The 15,250-nt window shown below is 51.3% G+C and overlaps 1 protein-coding gene across 11 annotated transcripts in view; it reads right to left on the bottom strand.

Annotated features, from left to right (window-relative positions):
- Window positions 1-5,657: 5,657 nt before the first annotated feature.
- AGAP1 (ArfGAP with GTPase domain, ankyrin repeat and PH domain 1) overlaps window positions 5,658-15,250 on the bottom strand; it is a 519,827-nt gene continuing 510,234 nt past the window's right edge. For all 11 annotated transcript variants that reach the window (XM_074364534.1, XM_074364535.1, XM_074364536.1 and 8 more), the window contains one exon: window positions 5,658-13,464. In XM_074364534.1, coding sequence (XP_074220635.1) covers window positions 13,261-13,464 — 204 coding nt within the window. In that variant the 3' untranslated portion in view covers window positions 5,658-13,260. The remainder of the gene's footprint in view (window positions 13,465-15,250) is intronic.

The following is a 15,250-nucleotide window of genomic DNA, read 5'->3' as shown; positions in this document are numbered from 1 at the left end:
AAAAGGAAATGAGACAATGAGAAACATTTCCTAAATGTGCAATGTAAAGGGTTAATATCCTCTAAGTTCCCACATCAGTAAGAAAAAGATATAAATAAATGAGAGGCTGAATTTACCAAAAAAAGGAATAAATAAAGAAGTAAAAAGATAAATACACCCAAAGACAAATGAGCAAAGGTAACGACAACAAAATACAAACCGTTACAAAACATGAAACATTGCCGCTGCAACAGTGTTCAAATGCAGATAAGCCAAGAGAGCCTAGTTTTTGCTTTTCAAATTGAAAAAAAAAAAAAAAAAAAAGTGAGCACCCTATTGGTGAAGTGCTGGGAACCAAGCGGCCTTCTTCCTGGGTGAGTGTTTAAATCAAATGAGCTAATTTTTCTTTTGACATGAAAAGTTGTTCATGCTCATTTAAGTTTAAAGAAGTAGGTTATCGTGACAATTAAGGGCTCTGTGTGATTATTGATTGGATCTTGGATGAGAGGAAAATCAACTCTAAAAGACATTATTGGGACAATTGAAGAGATTTGAATATGGGCTGCATATTACATCATATCAATGGTAACTGTCCTGGGAGCGATAACGGTCTTGCCGCTGCGACAGAGAGAGTCCTTGTGCTTATTTATTTAAGGGTGAAAAATCACGATGTTGGTAATTCACTTTTAAATGGTTCGGCATCGTGTGTGTACATTCCCTGTCTATCTATCTGTCTCATCTGTCTATCTATCTGTCTCATCTGTCTATTAGCCACCTCTGTATCTGTCATCTAGTTCTACTACCATCTGTCTAGAAATCACCAGTGACTACGAATGAGGCATCTTTGAATGTTCACTGAAATATTCTAGTCTTCAGCTTTTCTGTTGGCTTGGAAATTTCCAAAACAAACACCTGAAGGGAGGAGTAGGCTGCAAGATTGTTTGAAGAATGTTGTTTTATTTTTTAAAATAGAAGTCCTTAGGTATGTTTTAGAAGCCTGAAAGGGCACACATGAGGGGTTAGCAGTTTTCATTTCTTTTTCTTTCCTTATTTGAAAAATAGTTGTAGAAGTAATCAATGTTCAGATGAATCAGAAAATTAAAATAAATGGAGAACAAATTAAAATCATGAATAATCTCAGTGAGCACTCCTGCAGGAAGTTGCTGCATGACCTTCTGGCATATTTCTGGGCATATATGTACGTGTGTGTGTGTGTGTGTGTGTGTGTGTGTGTGTGTGTGTGTGTGTGTGTGTGTGTGTTGTGTAAAATTCTATGTATTCTTTTCCAGCCAAAATAGAACTCACGATATACACACAGTTTGATAACTTGCTTTTTGCACACTCTCACTCTGTTTTATAAACATCTTCCCACCTACTACACAACATTTATTGCTTGCATATGGATTAGAGTTTTGTAAGGTGTTGCTTATTTGAATGTTCCAGATTTTCTGGATAATAATGACAGTGATGATTTTCAACACTTACTGTGAGCTCATTAAGGACCAAGCACTGTTCTAAGTACTTTCATGTATTAACTCTTTAATCTTCACAAGTCTCCAAGGTGGGTCTTACACCCATTTTACAGATGAGTACTCAGAGGATGTAGGAGCCCAGGCCATCGGGGTGCACAGTCCACATATCAAACAATTCCATATACTGTTTTGGCAATGAGCACGACATTTTGTTGAAAAAAGGCAATATTCCGTTTTCCATACCAGATAGCTCAGGTCCTGGGAGAAGCTGCAATTTCAGAGAGCTCCCGCTCTCTGAGAACTCGGCCTCCAGGCCAGCGCCTCATCTCTGAGGAAGGCACGTTCCTGAGTGTGGTGTGGCAAAGCCAAGATGCATGGGATGGGATGACAGTGACCAGATCGCTGTGTATTTCACAAGCCCACCCAGCCAGGGCACAGGTCCTGGGCTACTCTGTCCTCCCAGCCCGGCGCAGAGTCACCTGGACAGATGTCACAGAACGGGGCAGCCATTCAGGTGTCTGATCTGTTGAGTATTTAGCAAGAAAGGGCCCTGCACATGAATTCATCACTGGATTCGTCAGCCGGGAGCAGCAGGACTAGGTTCTGGTCACCCCTGTTCGTGTGTGCAGTGTGTGGCATGTGCCAGTGTGTGCGAGGGGAGTGTGCCCTCTGTAGTGCAGTAACTGAGATCCTTTTCCCTCCAGCTCTGAGAACATGGATCTTGAGGCGAGCGTGGCGGAGGTCGGTCAATACCACATGCAAATAAATAAGTGCTAATTGCCTGCAGTGTCTTCGGGTGTCAGGTGCAGTTATCGGACCGCATTTACGGGCCAATTAGGCGCCTTACTGGACTTGAATGGTGGTAAATTGTGGCTTGGCGGCTCCGCGGTACGTGCTGGGGATGGCGCTCCGTGCTGGCTGCTGGCGGCCATCGGGAGGGTCTGTCCCTGCACAGCCTGGCTGGACCCCCTGGGTGGGGGCTGCTCAAGGCTCACCAGGGGACCCAGGGGACCCAGAGGCAGAGGCCCCAGACAGCCCCACACATCCACACCTAGACCCTGGCCCTGGGCCACAGGTCACGGCTGAGGTTCCACCAAAGTGCCCTGGGACAGCTTTGGGGTAGGGGATGACATGACCACCGGGTGGGATGGGTAAGCCCTGAAAGGCGGAACCACCCAGAGAACATGGTGCTGCGGGACCACTGGCGCCTGAGCGCTCCAGCAGGGCCCGGCCGTCGCTGGGCGAGGCCTCTTCCTGTCTCTATGTGCCTTTATCCGGGGGATATTTAGGGGGGGGGGGTCCTGGGGCTCCGGGGGTGACCAGACAGACCCACGGTCATGGAACCCAAGTCACGTACAGAAGCCGGGTGAATTACCCCACAAAGAAACTCAAAGTGAGGGTCAAGGAGAACCAAATGCAAGCTGGGGGCCCAGCTGAGCTGGGGGTTAGGGTGGGGAAGCCTCTTCGAGGAAGGGTCATGTCATGGGAGACCCCACGTGAGAAGGAGCTGGCCACGGACAGGGGTGTCTTCCCAGGGAAAGGAAGAGGTGGACAGAGGTCCAGAGTAGGGAGGGAGGCCAGGACGGGGGGTGTGGCTGGAGCTGAGGGTGCCGGGCAGAGGGGCGGGGGGAGGGGGATGGGCAAGGTGGGAGGGCAGGGCAAGGAGACCATGGGGCCACCGTTAGGACTGTGGACTTTCTGGTCGGAACTATGGGGAGTGGGGAAGAAGTTTCTAGTGGGGGAGAGCGAGATCAGATCCCAGGACTGGCTGCCGAGAGGAAGGTTTGGAGGGGACGAGAGGGGGCAGGGGAGCAGCTGTGATCCAAGGTGGGAGAGCAGGGGCCTCGGGGGGGTGGGTGGGGGACAGACAGAGAGACTTGGTCGGGGAGGAGGCACCAGGTCCCCAGCTGGCTTTCTGGATGGTTCCCGGGAGCTTCGTGTGCTGAGACCACAGTGAGGAGCTCTGTTTGAACTTTGTTCCTTCAGATGCTGGGAATTATGGTTTGCTCCTGGCCTGAAAACCTCCTCATTTTTAATCAATTTGTTTCAATCATTTATTTATTAATCAATTAACAAATGCTTCTCCAATTTTAGTATGAGTGAAAAATACAGTAATAAAAAAACCCAACCACTGTTTTCAAAGTCAGTGGCCAACTGTGAGCTTTAAAATGTGCTTCAAAATAACTTATACAAAAATACATACTTTTGGAGAAAAGGTGGAGCGTGAAGTATAAAGAAGGAAATAGAAACGACCCAGGACTCCCCATAGAGAGACGCCATTACTAACGTTTTGGATATTTTTTCTGAATATAAAAATATCTTTATTTAATAGAGATCAGTCTTACATACACCCTGTATCCTAATTTTTAAATTTACATTGTCTCATTTCCCCAGGTGATGCACACAATTTGGAATGGCTCCTCTTCCCTTTTACAGATGTGCCGCAATTTAACCGTCTCCCTACTGTCAGACGCTGTGTTTGTTCCCCATATTTTGTTATTATAAATACTGCAGCCATGAACATCTTTTACACAGATGTCGAAGTGTTCACATTACTTCTTGGCCAGATTCCTAGACGTTGAATTTATTCATGTAATTAACACATACTGATGGAGCCCCCACTGCGATGAAGGCTTGTCTAGGCCCTGGATTCTCGGGCCAGAGGGAGCATTTTTCAGAGCCTTTGAACAGAATTCCATATCGTTGTGCAGAAAACGCTGTTTTACTTTGTTTCAGCCAATGGCGTGTTAGGGGCAGTCCCGTTGTAGACTGGCCAGCACTGCACGTGGTCACGGAAAAAATCTTGGCTGTAAAATTTAGGTAGTCGGTCTCGCCCGGCAGAGCTTTCCTGGGCCCAGGAAGGTGAAAGATACGGTCCTCACTCCAGAAGTGGGAGGGCTGTGATCTTCCGCGAGAGCGATGGACACTCTGAGGCTGACTCAAGGGCACCGGAGGGGAGGTGGGGACAGTCAGGACGGGGTGGATTGGGACAGACCACGGGCCACTGAGCAGCAGCGAGGCCAAGGCTGTCTGCTGGCTGGGGACGCTCTAAAATCACTCAGGGGAGTGTCTGGTGTGTGGACTGAAGGGAGTGTTTGGATGTTGGGGACCCTAAGGGTGGAGGGGCAGAGCCTGAGGGCTGCCCACTCAACACCTGTTCCCCCTCTTCCTTATCACCAGGCCCTGCCTCACCGAGCCCTCTTGCAGCCCTGAGTGATGAGCCACTGTTTTGTAAATGTTACCAAATAGATAAGCGATAAGCGTGTGAATGGAACTGATTCCTCCTAAAAGCACGTGTTTTCGTCCTTTTTTGGCTTATTTCCTGGAAGACCTTTGTAAGGGTTTGTATTTGGCCTGCTGGGGGTCGTGTGACCACGGTGCTGGGTGGGACGCTGCCCCCCTCCTCCCAGGGGGTGGCGTCACATCCTGTGTCTCACAGACCACGAGACACTTTGTGGTGCCATGGGCTCCCCCTACCTTGGGGAAATCTCAACCGAGACTGAATACTAGCATGCCCTATGATCACATGGCTCCATCTTTAATTTTTTTAGGGGAGTAATTAGGTTTATTTAGTCATTTAATGGAGGTGCTGGGGATTGAACCCAGGACCTCGTGCATGCTGGGCACGCGCTTTACCGAGCTACATCCCCACATCTTTATTGGCATGGAAGGGTGTGGGGCACAGGCCATCTGCCTGTCTGCAGAGAGAAGTGTTTGGAAGGTGCTCCAGTCGCTAACAGTGGTGGCATTTTGGGTCAGTTTTATCTTCTATTTTTCTGATTCAGGGAGGGGGGGTAAAGACAGAACGTACTTTGTAGGAGACAATGCTAATATTAGTAGTAACACCCTCATGGAAGGGTTTTGTTCTCTAGCTGCGTCCTTCACACACTAGGGGCAGCGTGGTCTAGTGCAGATACATCAGAAGCATCTGGAACTTGCGGGCCCAGCCCGGCTGGGGGAACCGAGGCCTCGCGGAGCTTCTGGTAAATGAAGGAGCCAGAAGACCTTTTTCCTTACGCCACGGCTGCAGCACTTCGGGCCAGTTTCCTCCTGGCTGGGGCTGCCTGGGCCTGGGAGAATCCCTTCCATGAGTTCTCACCTGGGACCGGAAACCTGATTAATCCCAGCAAATGATCCCCTGGCCCCCCCGCAAAAAACCCAAAAAACCAAAAAACCCAAAAAACAAAAACCTCCACAGAAGCGGGATAGACATATTTTCATTTCTTTATTAGAAAGAGGTCTCTACTCTATAGCCACCTCTCTCCATTACTTTACACATTTTTCTTTTTCTTTTTTCCCCTTAGAATACTGTACAGTTGACACAAAAAATCCCAAGGCAGGAAAATACAAACTGGCATATTTAATCAAAACAAGATCATGTGAAATAACAAGCAAAGTGAAATATCTGTCAATGGTTTTAATTACAGTACAAACAATATAAATAAAGCATCATGAAGTCATTGTGAAACATAAACTTGCTGAATGAGGTAATATAAAAACAACCGAAAAAAAAAAAAAGACCCATCTCTGGATAAAGCCCAGGCTGCTCTTCCATCTTCTATACATCGCTATTTACAGAAACAGAGAAATGTGCTAAGAGGTGGGCTGAGGCCCAGCCTTCCCTGTTCCCTCCTAAAAATGCCTCTCGGTGTCACCTCTGACCTGGTTAGACTCCCCTTTCAGAGACACAGCCAGCGGCAAGGTGAGAATCCAGGTCCAAGCCAGGGGCAGGGGAATGGGGGGCCGGCTGGGACCGGAAGCCACTCCCGGAGCCCACGCAACTGTGCCTGTGGCTGGCGTGGCCAGCCCTCCCCGCCTCCCCTGGGCGGCCAGCGGGGTGCAGCCGGGCACCCCCGCACAAGCGCACACGGCGTCCCCAGCACACTCGGGCTCAGGCTGGGGTAGGGGCAGTGGCCTTCAGAGCTGGATTTATTTTAGACACAGAAACCCAGTTGGAGGAGGGAAACTGCGATGCTTTTCAAGGTTTGAAGGCATCGTCTCTCACACCAGTTTGTGTGACTGCTAGAAAGCAGTTTCTAGGGGTACCCGCCGCCTGTCCACTACATAACAGCCCCGCTCCTCACTCAAGTCCACCAGTGCACCCTGAAACAGTCCCGGTGAGGGAACCACTGGGCCCCAGGGTGGGACTGGGGGGCCAGGAGGTGAGTGGCATGTTCACAGAGCAATGAGTACGAGCTAACTCCCCGGCTGGCCCCAGCTCCCTGCACCCCGGGTCCATCCTCCACGCTCCCACCCCGGAGACCCCGGGCGGGGTGCACATTGTCCCCGGGGACTCAGTGCGCCGTCAGGTGAGGAGCTGAGAGCAGTGGCCCTCCTGTCACTCAGGGTTTCTAAGTACAGGCGTTACACCAGGGCTGGGGAGACCCTGAGTGTCCTCATCAAGCCCCCAACACGCCTTTAATTAAACTTCCACAAGCAGCTGCCAAGTGTGGGCTTCCGGGGGCTGGGCAGAGTCTCCTTTTCGCAAGAGTATTTTGAACCAGCTCAGATGCTAGCTCCCAGGCCGGTGTGGCACCAGGGAGACAGGAGCATCGTCCAGTTTAGGGGTGGCCGTTCCTGACAGCTGGTGAGTGAAAGGGGTTTGAAAGAGTCTCGCATCTTGTCTGTGCCCTCCTTTCATCTGCATCTCAAGACAAGGTCACAGAATGCTCACCAACCCTGAATTCTGGGTTGGTCCTAATGCACTCGGACAGGTGGGGCTCTACTGTATGCCTTGACCGTGACCCTCGGTGGCGGTGGGGGTCCTTCCTTACAGATGCCACATCACCCAGGCCCAATGCGAGACGAGTCCCGAGCCGACAGGCACCTTGCCTTGGGCACAGCCAGCACCCGCTGCATCGTGGGTGTCCCGTGGCTTGAAGCCAGCGCTCCTGTGCCTTTAACCAGGGCAGCTTCTGGCCAGTACCCAGGCAGCCTTCAGAGCGCCCGCGGGTCTCTGCTCGTATGTCTGCCTTGGACCTGCCAGCTTCCTGGCGCTGAAGGCCCTTCGGATGGGATGAGGACCTCAGACAAGGACCTTTTTATCAAAAAGGTGCAAACCCCCAAATCAAACGCTGTCGACGGACAGCAATGGCAGCCCCTTGTAAGTAAGGTGCAGTAAGGAGAGGTTTTCGAGTTCATGGTCACTGAACCCTTGCTTCGAGGCGGCTGCTTACTCCATTGGTGACACGGAAGTACCTCTAAAATCTGGGCTTTAAAAAAAACCCCAGATTAAAAACAGACTTTTCTGCTGACGCAACGTCCTCCAAGTTCGGCTCGGACCCAGACTGAAAGAACCGAACTAGAAAAAGATGCCAATTTGTGTTGAAAAGCAGCAGCCAGCCACCAATTAATAGGGAATTTATTCGTATTAAAAAAATCTAATTCAGGGCGGCATTGCTTCTCTAAGGGGAAGAAAATCTGGGGTTTTAGAATCATAATGTCAGGTTGCTGAACGTCCCACACGGGGGGCTGACCCTGAGTGGAGCGTTTCTCTCTCTCGGGTGTCACCGCGTCTTGGGTTCCAGTGACTACTTCCTGGCAGTGATGCAAATGGAAAGTGTGAGCCCCGTCTCCGTCCGCCCCAGGCAGCTAGCCCACTCCCCTTCTCTGTTCCGCACACCCGGGAGGAATCTGACGTCTGGATTAAAACGCCACCTGATTTAGAAACTTGAAGGACAGAGGGCCCGTTGGCAGAGGGGACAGAGCGGAGCTGGGGCAGACCCGGTCCTGGGCGGGCTGGGGGTGGAGCCGGACTCCCTGCACCCTGTGGCTGGGGCGGCAGGGCGCCCACACCAAAGACCCACTGACCGCGGGGCTTCCTGAAGAAAGCCGCTTGGAAATCCAGAAAAGAAAGATGTCGCTAATGGTTGAAGGAGAGAAATGCAAGTCAGGATGCCGAAGGCCCTTGTTTAGCTTTTTGGTGAAGGATGAGGGTGGAAATCACTTCAAGACACGACTTCACAACATGTAAAACCCCTGTTCGGGGAGGCAGGCCGTTAGAAATAAATTATATTTCCCGGGAAAGAGACATGTGGAGGTTCAACGCACTTCTATTCGAATTCCTTCCTGACGGCTTTTCAATTTGTTTGCTCTCAGGACATAAATACAGTCCAGGCGAGCTCTAGAGAAGTCGTGCCGACCTTGTGGGCGGCTGACGGGGGACACAGAGCAGGTGCGGGGGAGGGGCCACAGCCCGTCCAGAGGTGACGGGTCTGCTTTCCCATCATGTGTCCTTTGAGTGGCTTTTGAGAGTGGACCATACTGGCTCAGAGGACCCACATTATCGCGAGGCTTCTGAGCCTGTCAGGCAGGAATGTGGATTTCCCCCTCTTATTTCCAGAACATTCTCAAAATAAGGAGAAAGGGTTGGCGGGCTTGGAGCCACGGGGAGCCACGTCACCTGTGAGCACAGAGCGGGATGGGGGTCGGGCAGGACCCAATGGCCACTCTTCAGGGGGAAGACAAGACTGCCAAGCTCAGGCTCAGGACGCGGCAAACGGCACCCTTGGAAGGGAAGATGGTTCCATCGAGGTGGACGCTCCCTGACCAACTGCACAAGCTCAATGAGAGACAGAGAGGGGGGGGGGCAGTGAGGCCTAAAGCCACTCTAACTTTAAGGGACACGAGCGTGGCCAGCAGCCTCTCGGTGGCGTCTGTAGGAGGGAGGCTGGTGGTACCAACAACACACAGAGGGCGGGGGAGAGAGGAGGGTGGTTTCGGCCTGAAGCAGCAGGAGAACAGGAGTGAATGGCGTGAGGGGGAGACTCATCCTTGCTTCTCGAGAAAACCACTCAGACCCCGAGGACGGAGGGCACATTTCAGTAAGTGGGCTGACGTGAGGGGTGGGCGCAGGGTGGGCTCATCCTTCGGGGAAGAGGGGCTCTCCGGGAGCAGGGGTCCTCAGAGGGCCTCACTCCCTCCTCTGACACACAAGCTTGGCAGAGGCAGAGGAGGGCTGGTAGCTGGAATGGGAGGGACGGGCACCGACTCCCCAGGGCACTGGCTCGCGGCCGCAGGGCCAGCTCGGGGGCAGGTTTCCTGGCTTGTGCTCTGTCCTACCCATGTTCTGACACTCCTGTCTCCTGAGCATCCACCCTCCTGCTGGGCTGACATGTATCACACTGGTCTGGATGTCACCGGCCTGCAAGGCCACCGTGGCTTCACGGTGGAGGAGAGAGGCTCCAGGATGCTGGAAGCTGCCCAAGGCTGCCCAGGTGGGGTGGCCAAGCCGGGGGATAGTCTGCTCAGCCTCAGGCCTGTCTTTTTCGTTGGACTGTTCTTCCCTAATGAAGGGGTGACAGCCCCTTTGGAAACGAGGGGAATGACCCCGAGGGTGTGCAGGCATCACAGGACTGGGAGGATGGGTGCCTAGGCTGGACAGCCGAGGCCAGGCCCAGGTGGAAACCTCCGAGTGGGCAGCAGAAGCGCCTGGCCCTGCTCTGGGGCTAAGAGCGCCCCAGCCGGGGCTCCCCGCCCTGCAGAAAAGGTGCTGGTTTAAGGATTCCAGCCGGAAGTCCTTCAGGAAGAGCAGCTCTCTCCTGTGATTAGCGAGTAGCCACTACCCTCACCTGCTCTCTGGGACGAATCCATGTAGCATGGGCTTACTGGGAGCCGAGAACTTGCTCATGGGACCAGAGACTCATGACCACGACTTCACTCACTCACCCTCGAAGGGTCATCTCCTGGGAAGACAGGAGACAGAAGGGACCCTGCCTTGGTAAACCATCTATCTGTCCCCGCCCACCCCCACCACCGGTCTTCAAGGTCCACTCATGCAGGGTCAGAATCCCAAGGGTCCTTTCTCTGCAGGGTTCTCTTGGCCACGGAAGAAACCCAGAGAGGTCTGCAATACGTCCAGGTCACCCACGCACGTCCCCTCACATGTGGCCGCCTGATCATGTGCTTTCCCCAGCCAGTGGGTTTTTCAACAAGGAAAATTAAAAATTGACTCAAAAAGGTTACGTGGATTCTGTAGCAGTGGCTTCCCGTGTCATGGTCATGTCACATGAACAACGAAAACCCGGCCGGCTTCCCAAACTACTTCGGACATTGGCCCTGGGTCCTTGCTTCTCCGGCCTTGGTGTTAGTGAGGCTTTACGATGGAAATGAGAGCTTTGTCAGCAAAGGAAGGACTTCTAGTTTGACCGAAATACAAACAGATGAGCCACCAGCCACCTTTATTTGAAAAGAAAACCCTTGAAGCCCACTACTGCCTTTCCTCTGTTGCCAAACTCGGGCTCACGAAAGCAGGCTACCTCCCGGAGCGGATGGATGGTGCTAAAAATAGCAGGAGAGGGGTCAGGTTTTCTAAGGAGGAATCAGTGAGGTCCCAGCGCTGGAGGGAGGGAAGGAAGGAAACCAGTCTAGCAGTCAGATCGTGAAAGGCTAAGTGAAAAAAGAAGTCATTTGGGAAAATATTATATTATAAACACATATAATAATAGTATGTACACACTCATATACATCCCAAAAAGAAGCCTTACAAGGAATTCCGTTTCTTTTCAAAAGAAGGCTTCACTGTGATAAAGCATTCCTATAGTGGGAATTAACTACAATGAAATAATTTAAGGACTTCATTTATACTGTAATCTGCGTTCACTACAGAAAGTCTATGCTAAAGGCGGTGGGGAGGCCAGTGTGTGTGGCTGGATTAGAAGAGTAATGCGTTCTTCAAAACTAGGAAGGAATTTCTCTCCCCCTCCCCCATGCACATTTAAAATAACCACACAGTGACGAAATACAGGATGAAAACTCAGGTGGGGGGGATCAGGGACCTGTGGTCAAGGCTCCTGGGCTCGTGGCTTCCGCACCTGTCACCCTGGAAATGGCCACCGAGTTCCACCGAGCTGCGTTAAGGTCCAAAATGCCCATGAAACACTGACCCACATATAAATTGTGTAAAGCTTTATTTTTGTCCCCACCTACTTTAATTTTTTTTTCTAAGAAAGTGAAAGAAGAAGAAAAACTCGTATAAAATAGAAGGTTCAATATGAGAGCAAGGGTGTCCCTGGAGGCGGTGGAGGAGCGTGGTCCTGGGCTCCTGGCCCCATCAGCCCCGTGTCCTCCTTCAAGGTGACACCCCTTTCCCCACCCACCGCCCGTCACTCTGCCCCAAGGGCTCAAGGCACAGCTGCCCTTTTTCTTTTTAACAGAAGGTGCCACGAACTGGTTCCCTATGTTTGGCCACCACGATGAAGGTGGCGGAACTCTGAAGCAGCCAGAAACCATGATGACAGCAAAATCAGGTAACCCATTACAAGGAAGGACCTTTTCACCACTGAGTAAAAAAACACCTTAGGGAGCCTTGTGAGCCAGTCTGTGGCCCCAGATCGGTGGCGGTGGTCAGGATGGATCCTTGCAAAGCACCCTGGGGTCTGGGAAATCCTCCCCTGCCTCAGCATCACCCCTGCCTCTGGATCAGCAAAAGGAGTCATCGTCATTCAGTAATGACGAATCACATGCCTCTTTTCCCCTCTAAAATGCTTCAGTGTCTTTTTTTTCTTTCCTGATTTTAATAAGCGAATTGTACCACCATCTTACTCTCATACGCTCCTTTTTAAAAGCTGTGTATCACATTAATGGACGTGTTTACTGCTGGGAGCAGTTCCCAAGTACAATGATCTGTAACCCTCTTAACTCAACTAGTTGTGTGTTATTAGTTCACATCCAGTTCAATTTATAAATTAACAGAGGTGCCATTTGTCTGTACAAAAATCAATGCATATTTATGAACTTCTTTTATTCAAATAGATTTTCACACATCTCATCTAAAGACATAATACAGAAGCCTGTGTGACTGGGGCGACGTGGCCCTGGAGTGACTGAGACCCAAGACACCCTCCTTGGCAAAAGGACACAAAATATCTCTCCGGTTTGGGAAAAAAGAACTAGCCTTTTACGCATTTTCTTAAGTTTATGAAATGTGCTCAAAATGTTGTCATCAGCCAAATTCGTGATTTCCTTTTGAATTTCCAAGTCACTCTTATTTATTTTTTCCATTTGGTTTTTGCACCAAGGAGACTGCAGTCAAATAATACTCAGCACCTCATCTCCTCTCTTTGGACTGAAAAATTAAACAGATACTAAATTATGACAGTGAATTTAGAAAGGAGGGCTCCAAGGGCTCGAAAGAACATGTCTGGGATAATATGATGCTTCTAAGAGTATTGCAATCACATCGTGGCAATCACCAGAGCGTGCTGCGTAACTACCTCTTCGGCTAATACGCTTTCTTCCCGGTGATGACTAATCATGTTCTATTAAACAGCGGTGATGCTGGAGGAACTCAACTATACGAGTGTAATGAAGCCAGTATTCTCCCTGGACAGATTAGCTACAACTGATTTGACACATACCATCATAGGGGCTTCAAACCTGACAAACTCTGCTTGCTTCTGATTTATGCCGTCAGGCTCCTCGGAGAAGAGATGAGATCCAAGCGTTCCGTTTGGTAGAGGTGAAATGTACTGATGTGCTTAACTGCCAGCTAAGGGGAGCTGCCCCTTCTCCTGGCTGCTCGCCTCCCCTCCCCCCTGGTCCCCGTCCCTTGTGCGGCGCTCCGTCTCCTGGCCACCACCGATGGCCCAGGGTCCGGAGCCGTGTGCTCCCGTCCACGGACCCAGGCCCGCCGGCCGCTCCTCTCTGTCGCTCAGGGGAGTCTACGGAAAGGAACCGATGCCGCGGCCTCGGGCCTCCTCTTCGCCCCTGGAGGCCTGTCCGGGTTTTGTGATTTCGCTGGGGGTGAGGGGGTGGGGGGCGGGCGGCGGGGGACTCACGTGGGGCGGCTCCCGCGGGCGCGCGGCGGTCCTCAGATGACGGTGGGCGCCCTCCCGCCGCTGTTGTTCCGGTGGTTGTTCTTCCGGGACAGGTTGGGGGTGGCCATGAGCACGAAGCGCTCGTCGGGGCAGCCGTACTGCAGCAGGACGTCCACGCACTCCTGGCTGGAGGCCTGGCGCGCGTAGGCCAGCGCCGTGTTCCCGTGCGCGTCGCGGGCCATCACGTCCACCCCGTACTGCGGAGGCAACGGGGCGCGTCAGCATCGCGGGGCGGGAGGGGGCGGGCAGCTGGGGCGCAGCGAGTCTAGCGTCCGGCGCTGGTGGCAGCCTGGCCCTGAGGTGTGTTCTTTTAAGAATGTGCTTTTTTGGGGAGGGGGGGGGTAGCTCAGTGGTAGAGCGCATGCTTAGCACGCACTAGGTCTTGGCTTCAATTAAAAATAAATAAACCTAACTACCACCCCCCGCTCCCCAAAAAGAATGTGCTTTTTTAAAACAAATTTTTTAATTTTTAAAAATTCCTTTTGGGGGGGTAATTAGGTTCATTTAACTTATTTATTTATTTAATGGAGATTCTAGGGATTGAGCCCCGGGCCTCCTGCACGCTAGGCATGGGCTCTACCTCTAGAGCTATACCCTCCCCCCTCCCCCTTTTTCATCTAAAAGCCCTCCTCTGTGCAGCAGGAAGGGATAACTCTAGTTTTGCTATTTCTATTTTGACTGTCCAACTGTAAATACAAAAAAATCACCACCTTAAAAAAAAAACTCAGAAGCAATGCATTTTCACTGTAGGAAATACATAGGTAACATCTAAGAGCACAAGACGAGAAAGTCACCTGTAACCTCGCAATTCAGAAAGCATCGTGGTTAATCTCTCACTTGCCTCTTGATGATCTCTCTTTGACTCTAAACGCAGATATGAATAACTCAGGCAAAACCTGCACAAATAATTTGTATCTCTTTCTCTAAATTGAACTGATAATTTTCTCACACCATTAGAAATTATTCAAAAGCATGACACCTAATAACCATATAATATTACTCCTTATGAACATAGTTCAGGTACTCTGTCCTCGGCTGCTATACATTTTGTTTAAAAATTGTCATTGGAGAGAAGGAAGATAGCTTAGTGGCAGAGTGTCTGCTCAGCATGCATGAGGTCCTGGGTTCAACCTCCAGAACTGCCATTAAAAAAATTAAGGAAAACCTGTCACTGGTGTAAACAGCGCTGTGATGTGCATCCCCCTATCAGGGCCTTCTCAGATCCCTGACCGAGTGGTGACCAGAAGGGGAGACACCAGTTACACTTGCTCTTGAGGAAGGGAGACTGACGTCCACTCCCACACAACGTCTGGGAGTTGCATCTCTCATCGCCGGGAAGGACTACCATTAAAGAGCTCTTGGCCAATCTGAGAGGAAGAGATGGCATGCAATTTGTTCACGGAACTGTGTCCCCACACCCACCCCCCCAAATCCATATGTTGACGTCCTAAACCCCCGGTAATTTCCAATGTGCCTGTGTTTGGAGACAGGGCCTTTAAAGAGGTCATTCAAGGTTAAATGAAGTTATACGGGTGGGGTGCTAATCCAACACAACTGATGTCCTTGTAAGAAGATGAGGCACCAGGGGCGCCTGTGCAGCAGGGGCAGGCCCCGTGAGGACGCGGCCTGAAGACAGCTGTCTGCAAGCCAGGAGAGAGGCCTCGGTGGGGAGAAGGCCCTGCCTGCCCTCACCCTGATCTTAGACTTCTGGCTTCCAGAACCGTAAGAAAATACATTTCTGTTGTTTGAGCTCCCCCATCTGTAGAATTTTGTCAGGGCGGCGCCAGCCGACTCATAGACAACTGCAAACCCAAAGGTGAGCACTGGGTGGTTGGTGTCCGTGCATCTAATTCTCCCACCGCACCCACCCCGAGTCAGGTAAGAACACGGAGAAGCTGGCATCACACTCAGCTGTGCTGGACAGACCCATCCCCTGCCCTTCGGGCGGGGACGGAGGAGCCCCTTGCAGGTGACCCACCTCTA

Source organism: Camelus bactrianus, chromosome 5, assembly GCF_048773025.1.
Source record: "Camelus bactrianus isolate YW-2024 breed Bactrian camel chromosome 5, ASM4877302v1, whole genome shotgun sequence".
Classification (NCBI taxonomy): domain Eukaryota; kingdom Metazoa; phylum Chordata; class Mammalia; order Artiodactyla; family Camelidae; genus Camelus; species Camelus bactrianus.
This window is presented reverse-complemented; position numbering and strand designations above follow the sequence as displayed.